Source organism: Sinohyriopsis cumingii, chromosome 5 (genome assembly GCF_028554795.1).
Source record: "Sinohyriopsis cumingii isolate HCF-2022 chromosome 5, ASM2855479v2, whole genome shotgun sequence".
In the NCBI taxonomy this organism is placed as follows: domain Eukaryota; kingdom Metazoa; phylum Mollusca; class Bivalvia; order Unionida; family Unionidae; genus Sinohyriopsis; species Sinohyriopsis cumingii.
In genome coordinates, this window is record NC_142965.1 from 74,986,439 (window position 1) to 75,011,657 (window position 25,219).

Sequence of the window (25,219 nt, forward strand, 5' to 3'; positions counted from 1 at the left end):
TTCTCTTTTGGGGTCACAATCATAAATGAATTACAGGCGTTAAACTTTATTTACAATTACTGAGTACATTTCTTTTTAAAAATTCAATTTCCAAACCATTCTCATATTGAAACCATGGATCCTGACATTTCAGTTCTACAATGCATATGCATGTAATTTTTTGTCCGACAAAAAAGTCTTCTGATGTGAAAATCATGTACTATTGTATGTTCCTCATTTTAATTGGCAGCTAATCTAAAACTTGCAGATAAAATGTAATCTCATTTTAAGAAGTGACTTTCACCGTCATTTCTAATTCAATGTTTATTATATTTATGACAAAATACCCAATTCTACTTTTATGTGCATTATATTTATGACAAAATACCCAATTCTATTTTGGTGAGTATTGTATTTATGACAAAATATCATGTTCTCTGCTGCATACTATCTGAAACTCTTCCTGGTTGATAATGAAATATTAAATTAAAACCAATGCAATCCAGCAAATGCAACATAATTAAATTTAACTGTCAATGTGGTCTACAAATATGTAAAACCGTTTGTTGCATGAGGAAGCTGGTTGCAAACAGCCAATTTTCCCCACTGTTGAACCAATTTGGTTCTTTTTCACCAACTTTCAATATTTCTAACAATACTGTATTAAATCATTCAGGCATTTGAATGAAAACAAAATGAAGAATCAGGCCTTGCAATAAGGATAGCATTTACGATACCAATTACAAAATTTATGGCCTTTATTTCCAAAATGAAATGAAGAACATTTGGGTTGACTGATTCCATTCCTTTCAAATGAAATAGTAATGCTGCACAAAAAATAAACAGTGCTTGAAGCAAATACAAAAGAAAACAAGTGTTCAAAATAAAGTCATTACAGATATGGAAATTTAAGTTTTTCCTTTGACCCTAACAATATGAATGTGGTTGCACTAGGGTTACATGCCCCTTAGGCCATCTACACTTATACTGGTCAACGATTCACACCAAATATTTACCCTTTCTCTGTTGCAACATGTAATTCAGGATATAATCCAGAATCAGTTGGTAGATAGACAGATACACTGATGGAGGAAAATTATTGTATGCACTGATGAATCAGTACACACACACACACACACACACACACACACACACACATATATATGAGCTACAATGCAAGAAAATTCAAATGTCCTTCGACAATTTGACATCATTGTAGGAAAATTATGTCATACGAAGGAATTTATGTATTCAAACTATTATATCTCTGTTACTATTTACAATATTTTCACAATACAAACTAAATTATATTCAGAAAATATTTATCTTTCAGAAACATACAAAATCTCAAAAAGATATCTGTATGTTCCAAGAAATGTTTTCTAACATAGTGGTCCATATATATATATATATATATATATATATATATATATATATATATATATATATATATATATATATATATATATCCACTCTGCTATATCATGCTCAGATACAACATGATCATGACATGGCTCCCAAAATTTCATATACATGTAATTTTCTCGTACTTGAAAAAATATTTTTGGGGAAAACATCACATATCAATTCTAACATAAGATGATCACAGCAAGGCTCCTGAAATTTCATATGCAATGATTTTTCTTGTACAAGAAAAACAAATTTTTCTTCTTAAAAGTACAAAAAAATAACATAAAAATTGTATTCAGTGATCATGCTGGGCTTTGCCAATGTCACAAATTGCAACCTTTTCCTCACTGGCATTAAAATATACCATATGAAGATTTTATTTGTGACAACATCGTTGGCTTTTAAAACCCGTATATACAATCTTGAGTTTGGAGCAGAGAAACCAATTTTTCCTGGTAAAATCAGTTTCTTCAAGAATACTTACCCAATCATCATACCTTAGGAGAACTACTACTACCTCACAAATCCAGCCTCCCCCAACTTTTAGCTAAAAGAAGGTAAAAGTTATCTACCCACTGAGGTAGCAGTCAGTCAGAGAGATCTCTGCTTGGTATAGGGATTGGTGACATAACCAGTGAATACCACAGTCACTTCTGGAGCATAAGTCACTCTCACTATTGATGTAACTGCAGGGAGGCTGGAACGGTGTATGTGTATTTTGAATAATATTAGTATTCTGGTTTCTTCTTTAAATACATTACCCAATCATAATACCTTAGGAGAATAGTTAAAAGGTTGAGGGAGATACATCCCCTTACCCTAGAGATACATCCCCTCACCCTAGATATACATCCCCTTACCCTAGATATACCATCTCTGGTCCTCTTCTAGATAACCCAATCCATAGGAGAGTGGCTTTGAATAGGGAAATTCCACCTGCCCCCTGCCCCACAAATCCAGCAGAAATTGTGAAGCAGCAAGAAGCTGTCAAGCAACCTGGAAAGGTAAACTGTTTAGCTGGGAATATAGGTCCCACCAGATTAAACTGAGCCCTTTTGGATGACAGATCTCGGGGATAAAAGCTAGAGAATATGGATTCTGATCTCCATCCCACAGGCTGAATAATGTCAGCTAGAGAACAGTTCCAGTCAAATACTATGCTGGTTTTAAAAATGCATAACAAATTCATTTGAGCTGGTGCTTTTTTTCAATATGCAGATCAAATAACCCACTTAATCCAGAATGAAATAGTTTATGCTGATATATCTTCCTGTTCTCTTTTTTTGGAGAGGTACAAATAGGTGTGATCTCCCTCGACACAGCAGCTCTGTTCTATGTAGATACCACTCCAAAGCCCAAACAACTGGCTCTTGTAGGTGACCTTGAACTGAAATGTCTAGACTAGACAGTGGTTTCACAACAAAAGCCTGGTTACCCATGGACAGTGGCCTGTTCTTGATGATAAAGAGGATGCCATCATGAGTGAACCTAACCAGTCTTGCTGGAACTGCCTGATAGGCCTATTCCATGATCATGACCAGTCTTGTTGGAACTGCATGATAACCCTATTCCATGATTATGACCAGTCTTGTTGGAACTGCCTGACAGCCCTATTCCATGATCATGAAAAGTGTCAGTGATAGTGAAGCAGTAGCCTTTTATCTTACTCGGTGCTAACTTTCTCTCTTTTTGAAGAGCCAGAGGAGGAAATTAGCTATTTCCAGTATGTATGTCAGGAGAGGTATGATGTGTTCTTTTGTTGTTGTTGTTGTTGTTGTTGTTGTTGTGGTGTTTAACACCATATTTCAGCACTGGATAGGCTATGCATGGTGGCCAGTATTAATGGTGGAGGAAGAACCAGGGAAAACCCCGGGAAGAACCACCAACCCATGAGAAGCTACTGGCGAGCTTTCTGACATACCCACGTTAGCCGAATCCTAGACTCGAACTCATGCAGACAGAGGTGAGATGGCAGTGATCCATAACATAGAGTGCTTTAGACCACTAGGCCACTTGGGGCCCCGTGTTCTTTTGTACATCAGTGGGTGAAAATTTGACATTTGCTTTTGTATGTTTTCAGAGTGGAGGGCCTTCTTGCTTGAGTGATTCTTTCCATGACTGGTTGTTGGTTTTATTTCTGTTTATTATGGTCCAGATGTGCAGGTTCAGTAGCTCTGGGTAGGGATGCAACAACTGTCATCATAATGGTTGTTTAAGTAGATGAGGGAAAATCCCAATTTTCCAGGGAGTTTCCACTGCAAGATTATGAGATCCTTGATCCATGACTTCTCCCATCGGAATCGTGCAATGAAGATGAGACAACGCTCTCATTCTCTTGTTTTCTGTATTACTTTTGGAATCAGAGATGTCAGAGGGTAGACAAACACATCCAGGCCATTCCAGTCTATTGATAAGCATTGACAGCCCATGAATTTGGATCTGGCATTGGAGAAATGAAGGTTGGGAGTTTGGTATCCCACCTTGTTGCAAACAAGTCTACCAATGGTTGGTCCCATTGAGCATATATCTGAGCAAAAACCAAAGGATGGCAAGACCATTTTATCTGTATTGAATTTAGTTTATTGTTCCCAGCTAGTATGTTTAATCATCCCAGAATATGTTGAACATGGATTTGTTATTGATGACACCTCTTTAGAAGGTCCCACACCAGGATGCAAAGGTCTGGGCACTTGGTTCTGCCTTGCCATTTGAGACAGACAAGTCACTGCTGTTGAGTTGTTGGACAGAATGAGGATTCCCTTTCCATCTAAATATCCTGTCACCAGTGAGAGGCTTTCAAAATGGCCTTCATCACTAGAATATTGACATGCAGATGCCATTCCTGGGAGACCAACTGTTCCACTGGCTTTCTGAAAGGACAGTAGTAGGTGTGCTCTCCAGCCTTCTGTACTTGAATGCAAAAAGACTGTGAACTCTGGCTGTTGTACTTGCAGAGGTATACCTGATGTGAGCCAAGTCCCACTTCCATCGATGGTACCTCATATGTGTCCAGATGGTGTGGGACAAAAGAATCATTTCTAATGGATGCATATAATGGCAACCTTTAGGAAGATGAGGTCTCTGCCATGTTGAGCAAGCCTAAGAGGTGAGGTAATTCATGTATATATAGAGTTTTCCTGGAAAGAAAAGAAGTCACCATGGTTTGAATTTTCAGTGCCTGTTTATGAGGAAGACATGCTATGTGTGCCTGTGTATATAACTCCATACCTAGGTGAACACATTGTTGAGATGGTACAAGGTTGTATTTATCCTTGTTGACAAGGAACCCAAGATTGGTAAGGAGTGTAAGAAGGGTTATCATGTCATGTTCTAAGATATAACTCACCTGATGTTTTGCAGGATGTCATCCAGGTAAGTTGATCCTGCCACCACAGAGATGTCCAGACCTGCACCATTACCCAGGGACTGATGTCCAAATCGGAGCACTCTAAAATGGTATAGGATGTCACTGTCAGTGAATCGCAGGAACATCCTGGAAGCCTTGTGATAGGGGCATCTTTGAAGTCCACAGTGACTATGAAATCTCCCTCTTGGGCAGCATTCAAAATGCACCATAGTGTTTCCCATGAGAATCAAGAGGTGTGAATGATTTTATTGAGGGTGTTTATGTCAATCATTGGATGCAGAATGCCATTTCTCTTTGAAGCCAAGAAAAGTCTGGAATAAAACCTCAAATATGTTCTACCAACCTTTTATGGAAAGTTTAACATTCATTTATTTCTTGCTGCAAGATGGTGGCTTTGAATGGGTCCATTGGGATGATTGTAGCTGTTGGCACTCTTGAAAGAGGCAGAGGAGTGTGTTGAAAGTGATGCAAAGTAGCTCTGAAACTACTTTTCAAGTCTATGGATTGTCATGGCAAATCTTGTCCCATTCAGTAGTAAAGAATTAGAGCCTTCCTCCCACCCAGATCTGTGAGCAGGGCAGAGTGTGGATAATGTTATTTTTTTAGAGGTGGAGGCTGTGGGAGGAGAAACAGTGGAGTGAACAATAGGCCATCTCTGTATTTTATCCACTTTGGTTTGTGAGAACTCTGACGTTCGATGTGTGGAGCTTTGACAGGATGGTTTTTCAGAGGTTTAATGCCCTATGTGTGATCCTTGCATCTTATTTTTTGATTTCCCAGAATACCCCTGTACCAACACTGTGGTTGCAGGGAAGGGATATTGGTCTCCTTGATGGCTTATTGCAGACATCTTCAATTGGGCTATTAAACAGAAGCTTAGAGGATAAAGGCTGTGCTTATAGCTTGGCCTCATGGTGATCCTTAAGAAAATGTTGGTACAGAGCACTAAGTCTTGTTCTGCCAAATTAAGTTTGTAGCTGTGGTTATGGCATTGGCCAAAGTGTGTTGAGTGGCTCTGTTCAGTACATTCTTGAGACTGACTCACATTCATGCCCTTAGGTATTTGGAGTTGGAGAAGATAAACTATTTTCCACCTGTTGGAAGATAGCCATACAGATGAAGTCCAACACAGAATCCATGGCTACAGTACTGCAAACTAACTGCTGAGTGTCATCAAATGCCATCCAATCCATACATAAGGTAGTAAGATTGTCATCCCCAAAGCTGTGATATCATGGTCGACTGTTGGGGTTTCCAAATCAAACATTTGTGTATGGCAAAGGTACAACCACAGATGAAAGTTTGATGGGAGTTGCTTTTGTGAGAAGAAAATTTGGTTGATGCTTGGATCTTGTAACTGATGGAGAAGGCAGTTCAAAATGATTGTAAATCTTCCAGACTGCAGAAGTAATCTGAAGTGGGATTCTTCCATTTATAGATTCTGGAGCTCTGGTCCAGGTAGTTGATGGAGTGGGAGGAGGTGGGCAAAAATCTGCAGATAAGAGGCAGAAAAATTCTTCAAACGAGGTGGAGAAGGCTGAATCTTCCCATGACAATGTATAATCTAGAACCATTGATGGCACTTGAGAAAAGCAACATCGTCTTTGCTTGCATGAGGTGAGGATAAAGTCTCCTGTGATGCCTGATACTTACCTGGTGAAGCATGTCGAGGTCTCCCACTCACTAAACCTATAGAGTGCCCTGAATGAGAAACTGATTTACAAGCAGTCAATGATTAAGGAGTCTCTCCTTGTTACAGAGGGTTGAGAAATTTGTGAAGCAACGTATGTTGGAAAATGAGGAACTAAGGTTAAAATCAGAATAAATGAATATCTTGAGGTAGTATATGGATTACCCTGGTCTCTGTGATAGCTTGGATAGGTCAGGTTTGACGTAATGTATGCCAGGATGTCTTCTGGTGACTCAGCCTGCATAGTTGTGGTTTTGGCCCTTCATGATCCTGTGTATATGGCCAAGGCCAGTCAAACAAAAATGAGTCATCTCTGTGGAGAGGATGCTGTCCAATTTGTTAAGTTGGGACAGGTAATGGGATATTTGACCCACATATATTTTCCGTGTACCTGCTGAGTGAGAGGAAACTTTGGCTGTTTGTTTAGCTCTTTCCCTTGCTATTCTACAGGATATATAGAACTGAACCCTGAGGTGGCAAGGGCAATAGGAGTTGCCAATAATGAAGAGTCCTGTGGTGGTGACTTGTGTGCTGGAACTGTCCACGATCATGTAGATTTCTGGCACTTTGTGGCTTAAGGGAAATTAGTTGACTTACCTCTCAGTCAATATTGGAACTTATCTGGAATACCACTGGAATTCAGTAAGAACTATTTGGAATACCACTGGAATTCAGTGAACCTTATCTGGAATACCACTGGAATTCAGCAGGAACTTATTCGGAATACAACTAAAAATCAGGAGCAGCATACTTGGAATACTACTGAAATTCACTAGAAACTTATTTGGAATACCAATGGGATTCAGCAGGAACTTATTTGGAATATCACTGGAATTCAGTAGGAACTTATTTGGAATACCACTGGAATTTAGTAGACTTTTTATTAATTTGCATTACTGTACATTCTTTTTAAATGTTCACTTTGTATTATAGGGAAATAAATTATTCGCTGAATTTTAAAACACTTGTTGGGTTTTTCTCTTTTCTGCTATTTAGTATAAGACCATAGAGTCTTTATATATAATTTCTAAGCTACTAAAAATTCAAATTATGCTTATAATACACAGACACTAAAAGATTATACGTTCAAGAATTAACTGTATATCCATTTTGCAAGTACAATTTACTGAATACATATCCATTTCATTTCCAGGTATTAAAGTCATTCATATGTATTCAAAACATTTGTATATTAACAGTATTGCAAACATTCACTTTCAAACTCCATACAAGATTCTTGAATATAAGATATATCAATATTTATGTAAATTAGACTAAGATCCTTTGTATGTAGTTTGTCAGTAAGAACCAACTGAGGCCATTCCATATATAACAAATATGGACCAGTTGAGGCCATTCCATATATAACAAATATGGACCAGTTGAGGCCATTCCATATACAACAAATAAGGACCAACTGAGGCCATTCCATATATAACAAATATGGACCAACTGAGGCCATTCCATATGTAACAAATATGGACCAGTTGAGGCCATTCCAAATAAAACAAATAAGGACCAGATAAGGCCATTCCAAATATAACAAAAATGGACCAGCTGTGGCAATGCCATATATAACAAATATGGACCAGTTGAGGCCATTCCACATACATGTATAACAAATAAGGACCAGCTGAGGTCATTCCAAATATAACAAACAAGGACAAGCTGAGGCCATTCCAAATATAACAAATAAGGACCAGGTGAGGCCATTCCATATATAACAGATATGGATGAGTTGAGGCTATTCCATATATAACAAATAAGGACCAACTGAGGCCATTCCATATATAACAAACATGGACCAAATGAGACCATTCCATATTTAATAACTATGGACCAACTGAGGATATTCCATATATAACAAATATGGACCAACTGAGGCCATTCTATATCCAACAAATAAGGACCAACTGAGGCCATTCCTTTTATAACAAATATGGACCAAATGAGACCATTGCATATATAACAAATAAGGACCAACTGAGGCCATTCCATATGTAACAAATATGGACCAGTTGAGGCCATTCCATATGTAACAAATATGGACCAACTGAGGCTATTCCATATATAACAATTATGGACCATCTGAGGCCATTCCATATATATAACACATATGTACCAACTGAGGCCACTCCATATATAACAAATATGGACCAACTGAGGCCATTCCATATATAAAAATATGACCAACTGAGGCCATTCTATATATAACAAATAAGGACCAACTGAGGCCATTCCATATATAACAAATATGGACCAAGTGAGGCCATTCCAAACATAACAAATATGGACCAGCTGAGGCCATGCCAAATATAACAAATAAGGACAAGATGGGCCATTCCAAATATAACAAATATGGACCAGCTGAGGCCATGCCAAGTATAACAAATATGGACCAGCTGTGGCAATGCCATATATAACTAATATAAACCAGTTGAGGCCATTCCAGTATATAAAAATAATGATCAGCTGAGGTCATTCCATATATAGCAAATATGGACTAGATGAGGAAATTCCAAATAGAACAAATAAGGACCAGATGATGCCATTCCATATATAACAAATATGAACCAACTGAGGCCATTCCATATATAACAAATAAGGACCAACTGAGGTCATTCCAAATATAACAAATATGAACCAACTGAGGCCATTCCATATGTAACAAATAAGGACCAGCTGAGGTCATTCCAAATGTAACAAATAAGGACCACATGAGGCCATTCCAAATATAACAAATATGGACCAGCTGAGGCAATGCCATATATAACAAATATGGACCAGTTGAGGCCATTCCATATATAACAAATAAGGACCAGATGAGGTCATTCCAAATATAACAACTAAGGACAAGATGGGCCTTTCCAATTATAACAAATACAGACCAGATGAGGCCATTCCAAATATAACAAATAAGGACCAGCTGAGGCAATGCCATATATAACAAATATGGACCAGTTGAGGCCATTCCATATATAACAAATACGGACCAAATGAGGCCATTCCAAATATAACAAATAAGGACCAGATCAGGCCATTCCAAATATAACAAATATGGACCAGTTGAGGCCATTCCAAATATAACAAGTAAGAACCAGCTGAGGCCATTATATATTTAATAAATAAGGAACAGCTGAGGCCATTCCACATATAACAAATATGGACCAGCTGAGGCCATTCCAAATATAACAAATAAGGACCAGATGGGCCATTCCAAATATAACAAATATGGACCAGCTGAGGCCATTCCATAAATAACAAATAAGGACCAGCTGAGGCCATTCCAAATATAACAAACATGGACCAGCTGAGGCCATTCCAGATATAACAAATATGGACCAGCTGAGACCATTCCAAATATAGCAAAAAAGGACCACCTGAGGCAATTCCAAATATAACAAATAAGGACCAGCTGAGGCCATTCCATATGTAACAAATATGGACCAACTGAGGCAATTCCAAATATAGCAAATAAGGACCACCTGAGGCCATTCCAGATATAACAAATATGGACCAGCTGAGGCAATTCCAAATATAACAAATATGGACCAGCTAAGGCCATTCTATATATAACAAATATGGACCAGCTCAGGCCATTCCATATATAACAAATATAACAAGAAAGATGATCAGAAGGAGTTATTTAGGTAAGTTGATGGGCATCTGTAAGCTTTAGAGAAAAAGAGATGTAAACATGTTTCAGAGCAGAATGAGGGTATACACACACACACACACACACACAATGTTACAAGCCAGGGGTCTTTACTTGACCGAGCAGTGTCAAAACCCTGGCGCGATTCCCGCTGGAAGTGATAAGTTTACCCCAACTTTCCAAAGACTTCCATACAATTTCAGTTGTAAATTTGAAAGCCTAACGTCTCCATTCTATACCTAAATTTTACTCTAATTAATGCAAAACCACAGAAAGAACAACCTGCCAAATATCTATCAACCACACATCTGTATGGTTTCTCTTCATCGGGGGGACCCAGAGTGGCCAAGTGGTCTAAAGTGCTCACCGTTCCGGATCACTGCCATCTCACCTCTGTCTGCGTGCGTTCTAGTCCAAGGCTCTGCTTGCATGGTTATGTGGGAAAGCCTGCCAGTAGCTTCTCGTGGGTCAGTGGTTCTTCCCTGGGTTTTCCAGGGTTCTTCCTCCACCAGTTATACTGGCTGCCATGTATAGCCTATCATGTGCTGAAAAATGGTGTTAAACCCTAAAACAACAACAATCTTCATCAGGTTTCCATACCTCCAGTTGTTCATGTGGTAGAAACTATATGAGTATCCCCTAACACTGGGAACTATTTTAACTCCGCCACCTTAGGCCAGTCAATGTATACTTTCCAGGCACATTTCACCTATATAACTGCACCACATTTGCCACCATGGTGACATAAATGGTATATGCTGAGTCCCTTCCTATTTATTCCTTTGTGTAATTTACTGGTTTCCTACTGTAAATACTGCCAATGCAGTCACACCACCAATGTACACCACTAGATTTTAATATGGACTTCTTACTCCAAGGACATTCATTGGTTTTGGCTTGAATTCACTACAAGTGAACCATGGCATCACGGAAACTCACTAACACTTCACTTCATGACATCTGCTCCTAGTAACTGGCTAATTATTTCGAGTTGAGGATATTTCCATTGTGCTGAATTCCAATAATCACACAAGTAATCACACAAATCTAAGAATTCCTTAAAATGGGGCGCTATAACCAAATACACATACTCCAACTTTATTACAATACATACATGTATAGTATATAATATACATATTGACAATGCTGTATATGGCTGTATGGCTGGCTGTATGTATGGCTGAAAGAATGGATAGACAGAAGGATACACCAAAATTTTGATATCCCTTAAGTTACAGATCATAATCTATCACAATTTTGACATTTTATATACTCACATGGCTCCTCTAACTGTACCCCAACCCAGTCTCCAGCTTTCGTGGCTATGCTACCCTTGTACTGGACCACTCCTTTTATGACCCCCCATTCCATATTGACCTCCACTCTCTGTCCAAGATTGATGTTATGGAATAAAACCATGGCAAGATTGTGTTGACTCTCTATATGTTACACAAGGACAATCATCAGGTTCTCAGAATATCTAAAAAGAATGATATGAAACATAATCATTTGTATTGTTGTGTTCAGTATTAGATATGGGTGGAACTGTTTATTCACATTATTATTGTCTGGAATTACAAGGTGCTCAATAATACCCTTGGACAAAAACATTAATCTGGAATTATAGTGAATTCAGACAAGAACATTTTAAGATTATATTATTGTGATGTATCAAAAGACTGCTGGCATATCATCACACTTCAGGCCATGGCACGTTATCACATTCAAGACTACAGTCATTTGGACTAGTGATATAACATTATGGACTATTTGGGAATTTACTCACAGTACTGTAAGTTCTTTTTAAATTTTCACTTTGTATTCTAGGAAAATAAATTATTTGTTGAATTTTACAAAACATCTTGGTTTCACTCTTTTCTATTACTTGTACTTAGTTTATGACCTTAGAGTCATCATAAACCTCAAAATAAATATTCATTTTGACAATCTGTACTGTAGGGTTAATTATGGCATGGTATTATGTCACTTGTTTAGGCTTAAATAAACAGTAGCACAAGAATGTGTGAAAACAACAAGCTTTGAAAAAATACAATCTATTTCCCTGGAAAAAGTCTGTAAAAATGAAAAAAAAATGAACTTAAGGTTTTATAGAATCAAATCCAAAAATAATCCAAGAATAATCCAAGAATAAAATTTTCATAATCCTAATAACAAAATGTTCTACTGATTTCACATTCGAATCCCAATGGAGAATCCAAGATGGAAGACGATGACGTATGCTGCAATCTGTAGTGTTGAAGTATACAGTTCTTTGTAGAAACAAGAATTATCACTCCGGTTTCTGATAGCTGAATAAATTTTTATAAAAAACTGTTTTTGTTCATCAATTTCACATGAGCACATGCATTTTCCAGAAAAAGAACAGAATTAATCCTTTTGAATCAAAGGAACTTGAAATAACTCCAAACCAAGTAATTTGAAATAACTCCAAACAGCACAACATACAACTAACAGTTTAACAGCCCAGCTTCTACTGAGATTAACTGTCCAAAACAGAGATTACATCGTTTCCAAAACCATAAACAAGGGGTCAAGTGATCATCTTGTTAAAGGTTATAGAAGGCAAGTACTTGTTACAGATCACATTTACCCAGTGTGACCCTGACGAAAACCAATCGTTTTACCCTAAGAAATAAAAAAATAAAAAAATTGTTGACATCTTAAACCCGAAATCCCATCATGCCCTCGACAACAACCAATCATTTTAAAATGAAATAGAACTTGTTTACGATGGCTGCTACAAATTTTCAAACAAGGTCATGATTTAGATCAACACCATTCCTGGTGTTTATAAACTAACAGTCAAGGTCAAATTATTTTCTGAAAAAAGTATCATCTCTAGTGAATAAATTCACATTACAATATCATGTAATGAAAAATGTAAAAAAAATAAAACTGACAAACAATTAAATTGAAATAAATATATATTAAATCAGATATAATTAAATCAAATATATATAAAAGTGGAGAGATTTTTCTTCATAGACCAAGTTGGTTATGCTGATTTTTTTTAACAAACTTTTGACTTTCATTTAAAATGATTAATGATTTTTTTCTTACATTCTTTGACATTTGTATCAGTGATTATCATATATTTGATAAAAAAACAATGACCCTGAAAAATGTTTAGCAGATGTTTGATTCACATGAATCACATGAAGTTTCACCCATAAGGATTTAACACGTATCTGTCATATATTCAGAATGAATCTAAACAATATTTTATGTTAGGTATATCTTCTCTGAAATTAATAAATTTTACTAATCTTTGATAATACTTTTCTTATATTCTACCTAACTTTCTGGAAAAGAAAGCACTGTTTAAAAATATAAAAATCATCTTCTAAGAGCAGAAAAATAAATGTAAAGTAACACAGTACTTGAATTTTTCTCATCAAACAAGTCATTTTTTGTATGAACAATTCTTTAAAAAATAATGTAAACTATCATTTTCCTGTTTCTATGTGACAATCTCAAGTGCAATTAAATTTTCTCTCTGATTCCTACATGTCCAACTTATGAAGTCATGGTTTATGCTTAGTGAGGCTGTCTGTACAATACAGATGAGAGTGGTCTACCTTTTTTGCCAAGTGTCATGGCACATAATTTAAAAATGCATGTACTGAAGAGAGATTACTCCCTTTCTAAGGATCTGTATTTACTTAAAGGTACCACAGTTAGACTGTGAGTTTTTATCTACCATCATGTCATGGGTCTTATCTTTTTATGTGTCATGTATTAGTTTATAGTCTAGAATGGCAGATGCAAACATGAAGAGTAAATGGGGAGAGGGTCTGGTTACTCCCTTTCTAAGGATCTGTATTTAGTTAACTCTTTACCTTCTGCAAGTACTTGCTGCCCTGGCTACTAAGCCTGATTAGCAGCCTGCCTTCTAGCAGCAGTTTGTAGACTGAACCCCAAAGCATCATAATAGCTGCCTGAGTGAGAACTTCTTGAGTTATTTACATGCTGTCTACATTTTCTGTATCAATTTTGTCCCATGCAAACTATGTAATTTAATGTAAAATAAAACTTTAAAACACTTACCAACGTTTTGTGCCACTCATTTCCATCAACAAGTACACATAATCCACAGGAATCAATGTTTATATTCACATATTTATAATAAAAAATATATCTCAATGTTATGTGTTTAAAATGTATATTAGATTACTTTTCTCACCACTATTTTGCACACCAATGTGTCCACTATTTTATTGCAGATTTGGTAATTTTTTATGATACTGCCTGAAGCACGTAAAAAGAAATATATTTCCCTTGCATTTTCTTCTAAAATAAATGCTGTCCCTGAAAATGCTGTAAAGTCGTCCACATTTACCAGTCTCACGTGTTCTGACCAGATTTGATTGTCTCACGTTTCAGATAAATCTGAAATGTCTGGTGTCAAAACAGGTCTTATACTAATGTCCAATCCTTCATCTTGAATCTGGTTAAAATCAATATCATCACTTTCAAATCCTTCAAAACTTCCATCAGAATCGGCGTCGGAATACATGAATGTTGACATTTTGTTTTACTGTCACCAATGACCTTGTGTTCAATAGAATTTCCCGCTTATATGCTGTAAAACTACTAATAGAATACGTTCATCGTTTTATGTAAGGACTATTTTCATTGGCTAAATATTATAAAAGAGAACGGATGTTTGTAATTTCATCCAATACAAAGCTTTAGTATGAAACGTGTATATGCGTATCTGGGGTTTCCCAACCCTTGGCCAGAAACGCATGTATGAGCCAGCCGGGACAGAGAGAGTATTATTAGCAGCTTGTATATGCATCTCTGGGGTTACAAGCTATTTTTATGGCCGCATATATGCATTAGCAGAAGGTAAAGAGTTAAAGGTACCACAGTTAGACTGTGAGTTTTTATCTACCATCATGTTATGGGTTTTATCTTTTTATGTGTCATGTATTAGTTTATAGTCTAGAATGGCAGATGCAAACATGAAGAGTAAATAGAGAGAGGGTCTGCTTGCTACCTAAAACCAGAAACTACTAATTCTGCCAGTAATTAAACCAGCAACTATCATGACCATAGGAAAAAGCTACTGTATCTCAGCAGAGACAAGGTTAAAGGCTGAAAAAGTGGTAGTATGAAATGTGACATGAAATTGCACAGTAAGAAAAAGTTATTTTGCCCCAAAGATTTACATTTATTTTCTAGGAGAAAAATATCATTATTAAACAGATTAAAAACTTATTGTTTTTGTAAGAATACATGATATATGTCATCTTTGTAATTCCAGCCTTGTTAGGTTCCCCGCTTATATGAATTGTAAAGAAGGTGCTGTAATCTCAGGAACTGCAGTGTATTTAAGGATGGAGGATACAGCGAACTGCGCATACTTTCAAGCATTTATCCGATTCACAGAGTAGAAAAATGTTTTTAAAAATCTGGCTAGTTTAGTAAATTTAAACAGAAATATCTGAGTCCTAGATAATCTTAGCACATAGGCATTGAATGTAATTAGTTTAACAATGGTATACAAAATATTATAAAAATAATAAAAACAAAGACTGACTTAAGGCATTAGTTTAGATGGTGAGTCTTTTGAACCATCAGAACAGCGACAAGTTCTTATAAAAAAACTAATGCAAAAGAGAATGGATTTTAACACTAATTACAGATAACCAATGAAATACAGAGAAAAAAAATAGTACTGCTTCTCATTCATCAGTAACATGGTTTGTTTTGTACACCAAGTTTGTAAGTTTCAATAAGCAGATGATCTTCAAAAGTTGGAAAGACCTACAAATGGAGTCCCATCAGGGGTCAGAACGTTAATAATCTACCAGCATCTTTAAAGAATTTGAAAATGAAAATGCCACATCTTGTTTGTGCACTCAAGGTTTCTTTCGGGCAAATTAGATAACTTTATTTTTACAAGCCTAAGATGGAGCCTGGGCATGCATCAGGCTATCCAATATTTTAGCTGGGCTTTGATGTTAAATTTTGTTATTACAAAATGACAATGGTAACTGTTCAATTTGATTTAAATGTGGAAGCAACTGACTTCACTTTATGCATGGGGAAATATAATAAAATTTCTCTAGCAGAAATCTGTTTCTTTGCTTCTTTTTTCTTTTAAAAATAATGAGTCAAATTTGCTATTTAAAACAAATATTTATGTTATCCAGTATAATACCAGATTAGCTGATTAGACAACTAAGCATAAGGTAATGAGCGTCAACGTTTTTCTAATATGGGAACCATGAAGTTTTACTCGTTAGATGAGTACAATATTCATGAATTCCCTTTGCGAGTTTTGCAAATTTTTAATTTGTCTAAGCATGGGTCGGGATTTCTATGTTCGAACTTTATATGCCATATTATTAAAGACAAAATCTTTTTAATGAGCTTTCCTGAAAAACAGCCAGGTGTCACTTTTTAATAATTATCTTTACGCAAGTCCGCCTTATTACACAGAAAGAAACACTCGCAACCAGCACATTTGTTTTGTAGTTCAAATTTTGGTAGATCAAAATAGATATATCCTCCATACTTCAAAGAGGTGTTATGGTCAACAATGGTATCAGTAAAAGCAAAGTATATTATGTTACTGTTCTTCACATACTAATCATACACCAAAACTCTCTCTCTAGCAGGTGCTCGTCGCCATTGTTATTTACGTGTATCTACGGAAATTCGGATTTCGTTAAGCTATGAAGAAGAAGAGGATCTTTTCCGAGAGATACCAAACGTGCGCTCCGTATAGTGTTGGGTTCTCAAGTGTATATATTTTTGTACAAAATCTGAGACAATATATTGATCCTGAGTCTATGTTGAAATATGGCGGCCTCCTAAAGGCACAAAATGTAATTCAGCTGGTGATCTAACTGAATTATTTGTACTCACAAACAGGATATGACATTACTTTATTGAAAAAATCTATTGTCAATTTTATCTTTGCGTTATTGCAGCATCAGAAGAAACTTGAAACAGCCTAAAGATATCATCTACATGTCATGACTGGTGCCATCTGAGTCCGGATGGAATCTATCCCTACATTGTACACCAGATATCACCTGTTCCCTGTTGCTGTTCAAGTGAGGTTCCCAATGCATGGTAAGATCATAAGGCCTAATGCATGGTAAGATCAATAGGTGGATCTGTTGAGGGGTCCCTAGACTCTTTAATAATTATAGTACAGTAGCGTGCCTAGTCGGACAGTAAGACTAACGTCTCATTAGAGCGCAAACCATTAGAGCTTATCACTAGAGCGCAAAAATATTTTTGTGCTACTAGAGCTAATCTTATTAGGGCGCATCCCATTAGAGTGCGAAGAACTAGTATCACTTGAGAACGAACAATGAAAAACACATTTGTTAACTGTAATTTTATATTTATTTTAAATGGGTTGATTCAGAATATGACTAATACCAGTTAGAGGTTGGGTCGGCATTATGTCACAAGCTTAGCGACCTACTTTCTGCCATATTGCAGAGGTGAAAACAGTTGCTTAGTAACAGTACAGTAGTGTTATGTTCGATATGCAAACCATTTTAGTTTACCTGCATTTTGTTTATTATTTCTGTTTTCTGTTCAAAAGTGCTGCATAGTCTTCTGTAAAAGCAGGATATAAAACCACGAATGTGTCTGTTGAAAATTTTTATGGACATAATATATTTTAGGTTGATAAGGGTGGTAGTGGTGTGTACATGCACAGGAGTCTGACGTTTTATCAATAAAGTATGGCGAAATCTCAGACAACATGAAATCACCTTATCGGTAATATAAATGAACACAAGGAGTGCAAGCGTGACCACAACCCTCTGCTCGATTCGACTTTTCTCAGGCGTCTTTTATTGCTTCAGAATCTCAGAAAGACTGAAAAAACTACACATATACATTCAAAAAGACAGTGACATACGTATAACTCTCGGACGATCATGTCATGAATCCAATACACCAAATTAACCTTTATTTTGACCATTACGGTCACAAACCCATTCTGTTAGAATCCACCAGACGGAAGTAGCCCATTCTACCAATGTGTTTGACTGATTTTCTAGGGGTTGCCACCTGGTAAGATTATCTGTTGTTTCTACTGATATTTTTTTCATAACAGAAAATAATAGTGGAGTAGAAAATATGATACTTATATGAGAGATGTACTATTTATTATGATGATGATGAAAATGATTGAGAGAAGAAGGTGAAATAACAATAGGAAAGGAGAATATATTACCAATAAGGTGATTTCATGTTGTGAGAGATTTACCGTACTTTATTGACTCCTGTAGTACGTGTCACGTACATGTGTACATGACAATATACGCCAATTAGTGTCAAGGCAGTTTGAAGGCTGATTGTTATATAGTTTGTGTATTGTATACTTTTCATGTATAAAATGAATATAAATGCAAGGTTCATAAGATCACTTGGCCATTTTTGCAATGTTTACAAAGAGATACTGGATAGCGATGCTATGCACGATATTTACAGAAACTTAAAAGCTGTGGAAATTAATGATTGTCCTTATAAATTTCCAGCAAATATTTTGGTAAATTACCCAACAAAATGGCCTAAAGTGACTTGGCCTGATATTTGCAACTATCTTACAGATACATCTGGTAAGTTTGTTTTTTAAACAAAATATTTTGTTGAAGTAATTGAACACCTTTTTCTCAAACCTATTTTTCTTTAATTAAACTATATCAAAATCTGAAATTTTCAGTTGGTATTGCTTGTGAATGTGATCCTAATTATTTTTTGAAAGTTCTCATTAATTTATATTTTTCCATAATTATTATTCTTTATTTGTCCTATTAAGCCTTGATTAATAAGTACTAAAGGTTGCGTATTTTTCAACCTATGTACATTTATCCACACAGCGTTTATAACAATAATTACAAATCTTAGGCATATTTTAAAATGTTGTATAGATGTCACCCACACGTTCCTAAAGTCACTAGAACAATGGCGGTCGTAACTATGCACTGAAAATGCCCGGATGTGAAAAAGTGCCGAGATTCCCGACCTAACCTATCAGTTCAATAGCATCAATGCTCCCATCGTTGTACATTACCGTCAGTCTCTGAATGCGTTTTTCAATGTCTAAATATATCTTGTTGGGTCATACCACTTCTTGTCTTGCAGTGATTTGCATTTGTGTAACGGAGGAACTTGCCTGCTCATCACAAATTGCTGTAAGTAGATGCCAGATATTCGGATGATGTTTGTTGACCAGACTTTTAAAGCGGTTATTCCATCCCTCACAATGATTGTTCGTACGTAGGTTGACCTGGTAGACATTCCACATTTGTATAGGAATGTTTACCATCCACTGTTGTTCAAAATATCCGAATAGAGGCACCAAAACATGTGAAGTGGAGGAACGAAGCTGTTGAAAGATTGACCGGATAAGCAGCCTTAGTACAAATCCTAAAGCCATCAACTGCCTGACTTGTAACTGAACAGTATCATCCTTTGCATAAGTGTTCACCAATCTGACATATACTTCCTTCTTCAGACACTAGGTCTTGCGACTGGTTTCTATATCATGGTCTCTAAATTATAGTGATCTTGACCAAGGATCAATCTATTATAGTATTGTGTTTGTGTTATATATGTATCTATATTGTTTTATTCATCTAATATCGTGTTTGTGCTAGGAATGACCACTTTATATATTTTAATTTGCATTACATTTTTTTATCTTGTTTATTTGTGTACAAAAAAGAATAAACCGGTGTAAGGTATAATAGTTGTATAAAATTATGTGTATTGATGGTTCTCTGGTTTCTGTCCAGTAATTATTTCCTAATAGTGATGAGACTGCCATTTTTGTACATATTATAATATATATATAACATCAAACGTGATGGCAATTCAATCTTGTTGAACTTAATTTTTTTCTCCACGCCCTATTGTGAATGCGCTCGAGTGAGATTTTTTGTGCCCTACTGGGATTAGCTCTAATGAGAAGAGAGAAAAAATTCAGCACCTCACTGAGTGGCGCTTAAATGGGATGCGCTCTAGTGTGACCAAACCAGTAAGACATAGCATGTTATTTTTGTTTTAGCACTGTCTTACTACCCAAATAATGGGTCTGTATAGCGTGTTAGGATGTCAGTTGACATCACAATGAATAATCAATGTTTTAGGACTCTCTCACACACTTGGCAGCCCATATCAACACTCTTCCACAAATTGATATGTAATTAATATACTTACTGTGCTGTTTTTATCCTGGTGGAATCAAAATCTGACACTAGCGAATGGATGCATTTTTATGTTCCATTAGCATACATTTGAAATGTGATGGTAGTTGAGGTATGCTGAAGTATGTTCGAGTAGGTTCATGTGGGGGATATGTTTCTTGAAAGAAACAAAATGTTGCTTACAGTTTCAATAGGCATAATATATTTTTTATTCATTTTGTTAAAGAATAATATTTCAACTTTACCCAATTTTGGCATTCTTGGCTTTCATCACTTTCCAGCCAACTGAAATGTAGGCCAATGAAACTTGAAAACAGGTCCATTTCTTTTGTGAGAATTTGAATTTATTAGAGAAAAGACATCAGAGTAAGTAGTGACTGACAAAAATATCGTGACTTTACTTTTTAGAAAGTGTCATTTTTCTTGCCAGTGTGTGAGATATTCCTGAAGATTTTATTCATGTTATGATGTTGGTTGACATCAAAACATACTACACAGCGCCATTAGTTAGGCAGTAAGACCCTGACGCACACAGCATAAATATCAGCATCGAGGTCTTACATATAGGACTATAGCCTGCCTTATTCTTGCAAAACTAGACAAGAAACCATTCGCAGATTGGAGATAACAATTTATGTACTGATGAAAGTTGCATTACTTGCATATTTATTGACTTTCTCCAATCTTGTATTCAGCAATTATTTTAAATGAGTCAAATTTTGCAATAATTGGTGTCCAATGGAATGTAAATGTCTCCTACCACATAAAATGAGATTTGTTATATTCTAGCGGCAGGATGTAATTGCTGTACTAGTGCCCGAACAGTTAACATAACCATCAGAGTAACATGCAGAATCGTTGTCTTGTGGAGAGAAAAAAAAACAACCCAGCAACAAAAAATCCAAAGCAACAAAAACAAAAAGTTACGCTAGTTAGAAATATTTACATATCTACAATCATTATGAGCTTATGAAGCAGTATGCCCACTTATTCTCAGAATATGTAATGCAGGAACTAGACAACATGTACTCTCCATGGCACCTCAGTTTCTAAGCAGTATACTGGGGATCAGGCATCACATTTCCTCATCTTTACAGCCATCAGCTGCATTTTTTATTTTTTCAATCGGTGATATTGACTGTTTGAAACTAATGTGCTCATACAGTTTACTGCTGTGTATTTTAGAATGCACTTATCCAAAAATAGAAATTTTTATTTTATAAGTAGAATGTAATTTTATTTCAGAATTTGATTTTCTTTATTTATGTACCCGGATTGGTACTACAAGCCCATCTTTTATGGACATTCAAAATTCAGTTATGAGGTATTCTTCCATTGTCTTTCACTCCTTCATTTTGCAGTTTGTTTACTTTAAGATTTAATTACCTATTAGAGACTGACCTTTTTGTTTGGAGCATTGTTTCTAGGATTATATATATATATATATATATATATATATATATATATATATATATATATATATATATATATATATATATATATATACATATATATATATACCCTTTAACACAAAATAATATGTTTGTTCAGCTAATTTTTTAATGAATATAATAGTTGGTTTATTTACTATAAATCAAAGCTAGAACAGATCAGAAATGCTTTCAGGATGGCCAGCTATACAATGCCTGTCTGCCAGTTAGCTTGCATGTGTTATTACTACTCCTAAATGACTGTAATTATTCTAAGGTAAGCGCTTCAAATAACAAAAAAAATAAAAAGCTGTTTACTTGTATGTTAGGCATTCCCAAAATAAACATTTTAGAGTATACATTTTGAACATCGTGAATAAAGAAAAATTGAACATTTTTAGTTAAATTTACACTAATTAAAGGTCAGTAAACTCTTTCTGTATATGTAATGGTGTAATTATTTTATTGTTCAAGTCTGCAACAGCCATCTTAAAAATGTTATCCCTACTTCTGAATGGATGGTCATATCAACATGGGATTTTGACCAAAAAGACTTCTTATGATACCTGGTTGGTTGTAAATAAACATTTTGCTGATCTTACACCCAGTATGGTTTGAACACTGCAAATAAAAAGAAGAAAACAGTATCATCTTAGATTCCAAAATGTTCTTCTTAATCAGTAGAGCAATAGACCCTTCTTGGAACTTTTGGTTTTTAGTTTATTAATTAATATGAATTACTGGTATAATTAAATTGATATATACTGGAATATCTTTAATTATCTAAGTGGAAACAGTCATAAGCAATTACAACATTCTGCAATGATAAGGTTTCACTACGAGACGTAATGTGTAAAATATTTTTGCTGCAATCACTATGTATAGAAGGTCAGTTATGTGACTGGAAACTTTCGTCACCTTGACATCTTTATTTTGTCTTGAGTGATGTGACTGTGCTTTCAGAAAGTCAGTCAGTATCAAATTTTTCTATTGATTCATTCTTTTCTTGTTAATTTCAAGAAATGGAAACAGTGTTGAAATACCTTTTTTATTAAGGTCTAGTGCTTCCTAGTAACTACCAATATAAATATTTATCAAATCGTTTATTTATAACGGAATTCCAAATACTGCTGGATTGTGAAACCCATTAAAATAGGAGAAAGAAATTTAAAGATTTTTTAAACCACATTGTTCTTATCATTATTTTCAGAAATAAGAGAATATTTTTATTGGTACAAGGTATGAGTCTGTATTGGTGTAACTTGTTTTGATATACAAACTAACATTTGCAACAATCATGTAAATGAAAAATTTGAAATGTGCATAGAAAATGTTTACCATTACTCTAAATAACGTTATATAATTTATATGCCAGGGTATCAGAATAAAATTACATGTATCAACACTCAGTACGTTGAAAAACACATATTACTTTAACTTGAAATTAAGTTTCAGTACAGATATAAAGAATTACCATTCTTAGCATGACATCATTGGTACCACTTATTTATAAATTGTCACATTTGTTTGTAACTGGTGTTAATGTCTCTTTAACGACAACTTATTTTTGGGACATCAGTTGTTTAAAAATTGCAATTTTAGATGCTTTAAAATCTGAGAACTCGTTTCACTTTTACCTTTTACTCTGCCTTTTTAAAGTGATATTTTTCAGTACACTGTTTGGAAAATACTGATCCAACGTGTTCATTTTTAAGTTAACATGAAATAAACACATGCAACAAGCAAGGGTCATACCACTGATTTATATATTTAAGGAAAAAGCAAGAGTAGAAAATAAAGAATGATAAAAGACACCAGCCTAGGCTCTGATAAGTGCAGAATTACCAAGAAATTTGAAGAAACAAAAATTGGATTGCAGACCAACAGCACAAATTATATATATATATATATATATATATATATATATATATATATATATATATATATATATATATATATATATATATATTGTAATAACCTGCATTTAGGAAGTGAAGTATGCATGCATGTTTATGGTAAACGCTATTCATACAAGCCGTCCAATTCAGTCTAGTTTTTTTTTTTTTTTTAATCTGTGCATTAGCAGTGAATTGCTCAAATGAGTTGACATTAATATTTTCTAGGATCATTTGTTTCGTTTACTTTGTCAATTAATAGTTAGTTGGTACAGTCTACATGTTTTTGTGATAGCGGAAATAGGGAGTATCATGCCGGCAGCTGGCATCCTTGACAATTCAATTAATGACTAGTTCTAGGTAACCATTTAAAACTGTACAATACATACCCAATGTGTTTGTAACCCCTGATGTTTCATTTGTATACATCATCACATTTAAGTTTGGTTTTCCTCTTCTTTATTTCTTTGGTACATATACACGTTGACTGCCCTGTCATGCGGTATACCACTTTAATATTGTAAGAGTGCATAACATGGTTTCTGAACCATTGCTGTGAGTGACAGCCTAACACGGTATATGCCGCGAAATACAAAACTGATTTTGTTTCTTCTTTAATTACTTAGGGCAATTCAATCCCAATGTAGCAATTTGTAAAAGATCCAGCTGGTAATTTCTATGAATAATCATTGTGAAAATTGACTAAATATACACATGCAATACTAGCTCATGCTTGTTTGAATATTCCAACAAAAATTGTGGGTTTTGCTAGAACTGTTGGTTGTGGGTTTTGTGGGCTCTTGGTTGTGTGTTTTGTCAGGAGGATATAAAGCTTTGTGGGCTGTTTGAGGGGTTCAGTCAGCTAGCAGCCATCAAACTAGGTTATTGTGAGTTTTATTTTATTTTTAATTTATTTTTTGTTTAGTTTATTATAGAGTTACATAACTTTAGACAATACTTTGGACAGTAAATTTTTGTTAAATCAGTTTTTATTTAAGTTATTTATTTTTTAATTTTTTAATTCCTTTTCTCTATTCCAAATTATATGCATTCTAGTCATTTCTCATTAATTTTACAAGCAAACTAGATATTGTTATATCATTTGTTATCTGAAATTCAGTTATATGGTCAGTGAGTGTTGTCCTCACAGACCAATACTTTTATTTACTTCTTTATTTAATTTCTTTATTTAATTAGTTTTATGAAACTAAAGACATACAGAGAAGTTTCTCTACATTACAAATATATAGTTCCTTTTAATTATAGGTCCAACAAAGTTCTTAGAGAAATAAAATGTCTAAGTCATTGTGAGTGTTTTCCTCACAGACTTGACATTCTGAATTCAATTCAACAATACTTGATTATTATAGCAATCTAAAAAATGTAAGTTATGTTTCTGTTTTATAATGTATTTGTTGTCTAAGTCACTGTGAGTGTTTTCCTCACCGACTTGACAGCAATTTACTTCCATCTATATCAATTCACTTCAAATAAGTATTATGCTATAGTTGAAGTGTAAAGTCAAGCAAGTGTTTTCCTTGCAGATTTTTACATTTCACAATTACAATCAAGTCTTACTTTTTTC

At 35.1% G+C, this 25,219-nt stretch overlaps 2 protein-coding genes across 2 annotated transcripts in view; one reads left to right on the top strand and one right to left on the bottom strand.

The window, feature by feature from the left end:
* The window catches only part of LOC149799463 (uncharacterized), a 77,246-nt gene extending 60,405 nt beyond the window's left edge, over positions 1-16,841 (bottom strand). The window contains exons 1-2 of the mRNA XM_089958824.1: positions 16,721-16,841; positions 11,379-11,581 (exon numbers count right to left, since the gene is read on the bottom strand). Of these exons, the coding sequence (XP_089814950.1) occupies positions 11,379-11,520 (142 nt within the window). The 5' untranslated portion in view covers positions 11,521-11,581; positions 16,721-16,841. The remainder of the gene's footprint in view (positions 1-11,378; positions 11,582-16,720) is intronic.
* Positions 16,842-16,964: 123 nt separating this feature from the next.
* Positions 16,965-25,219, top strand: part of LOC149799464 (transcription initiation factor TFIID subunit 6-like) — a 53,511-nt gene continuing 45,256 nt past the window's right edge. Inside the window, exon 1 of the mRNA XM_089958822.1 lies at positions 16,965-17,211. The gene's annotated coding sequence lies outside the window, so the exon portion shown is untranslated. The remainder of the gene's footprint in view (positions 17,212-25,219) is intronic.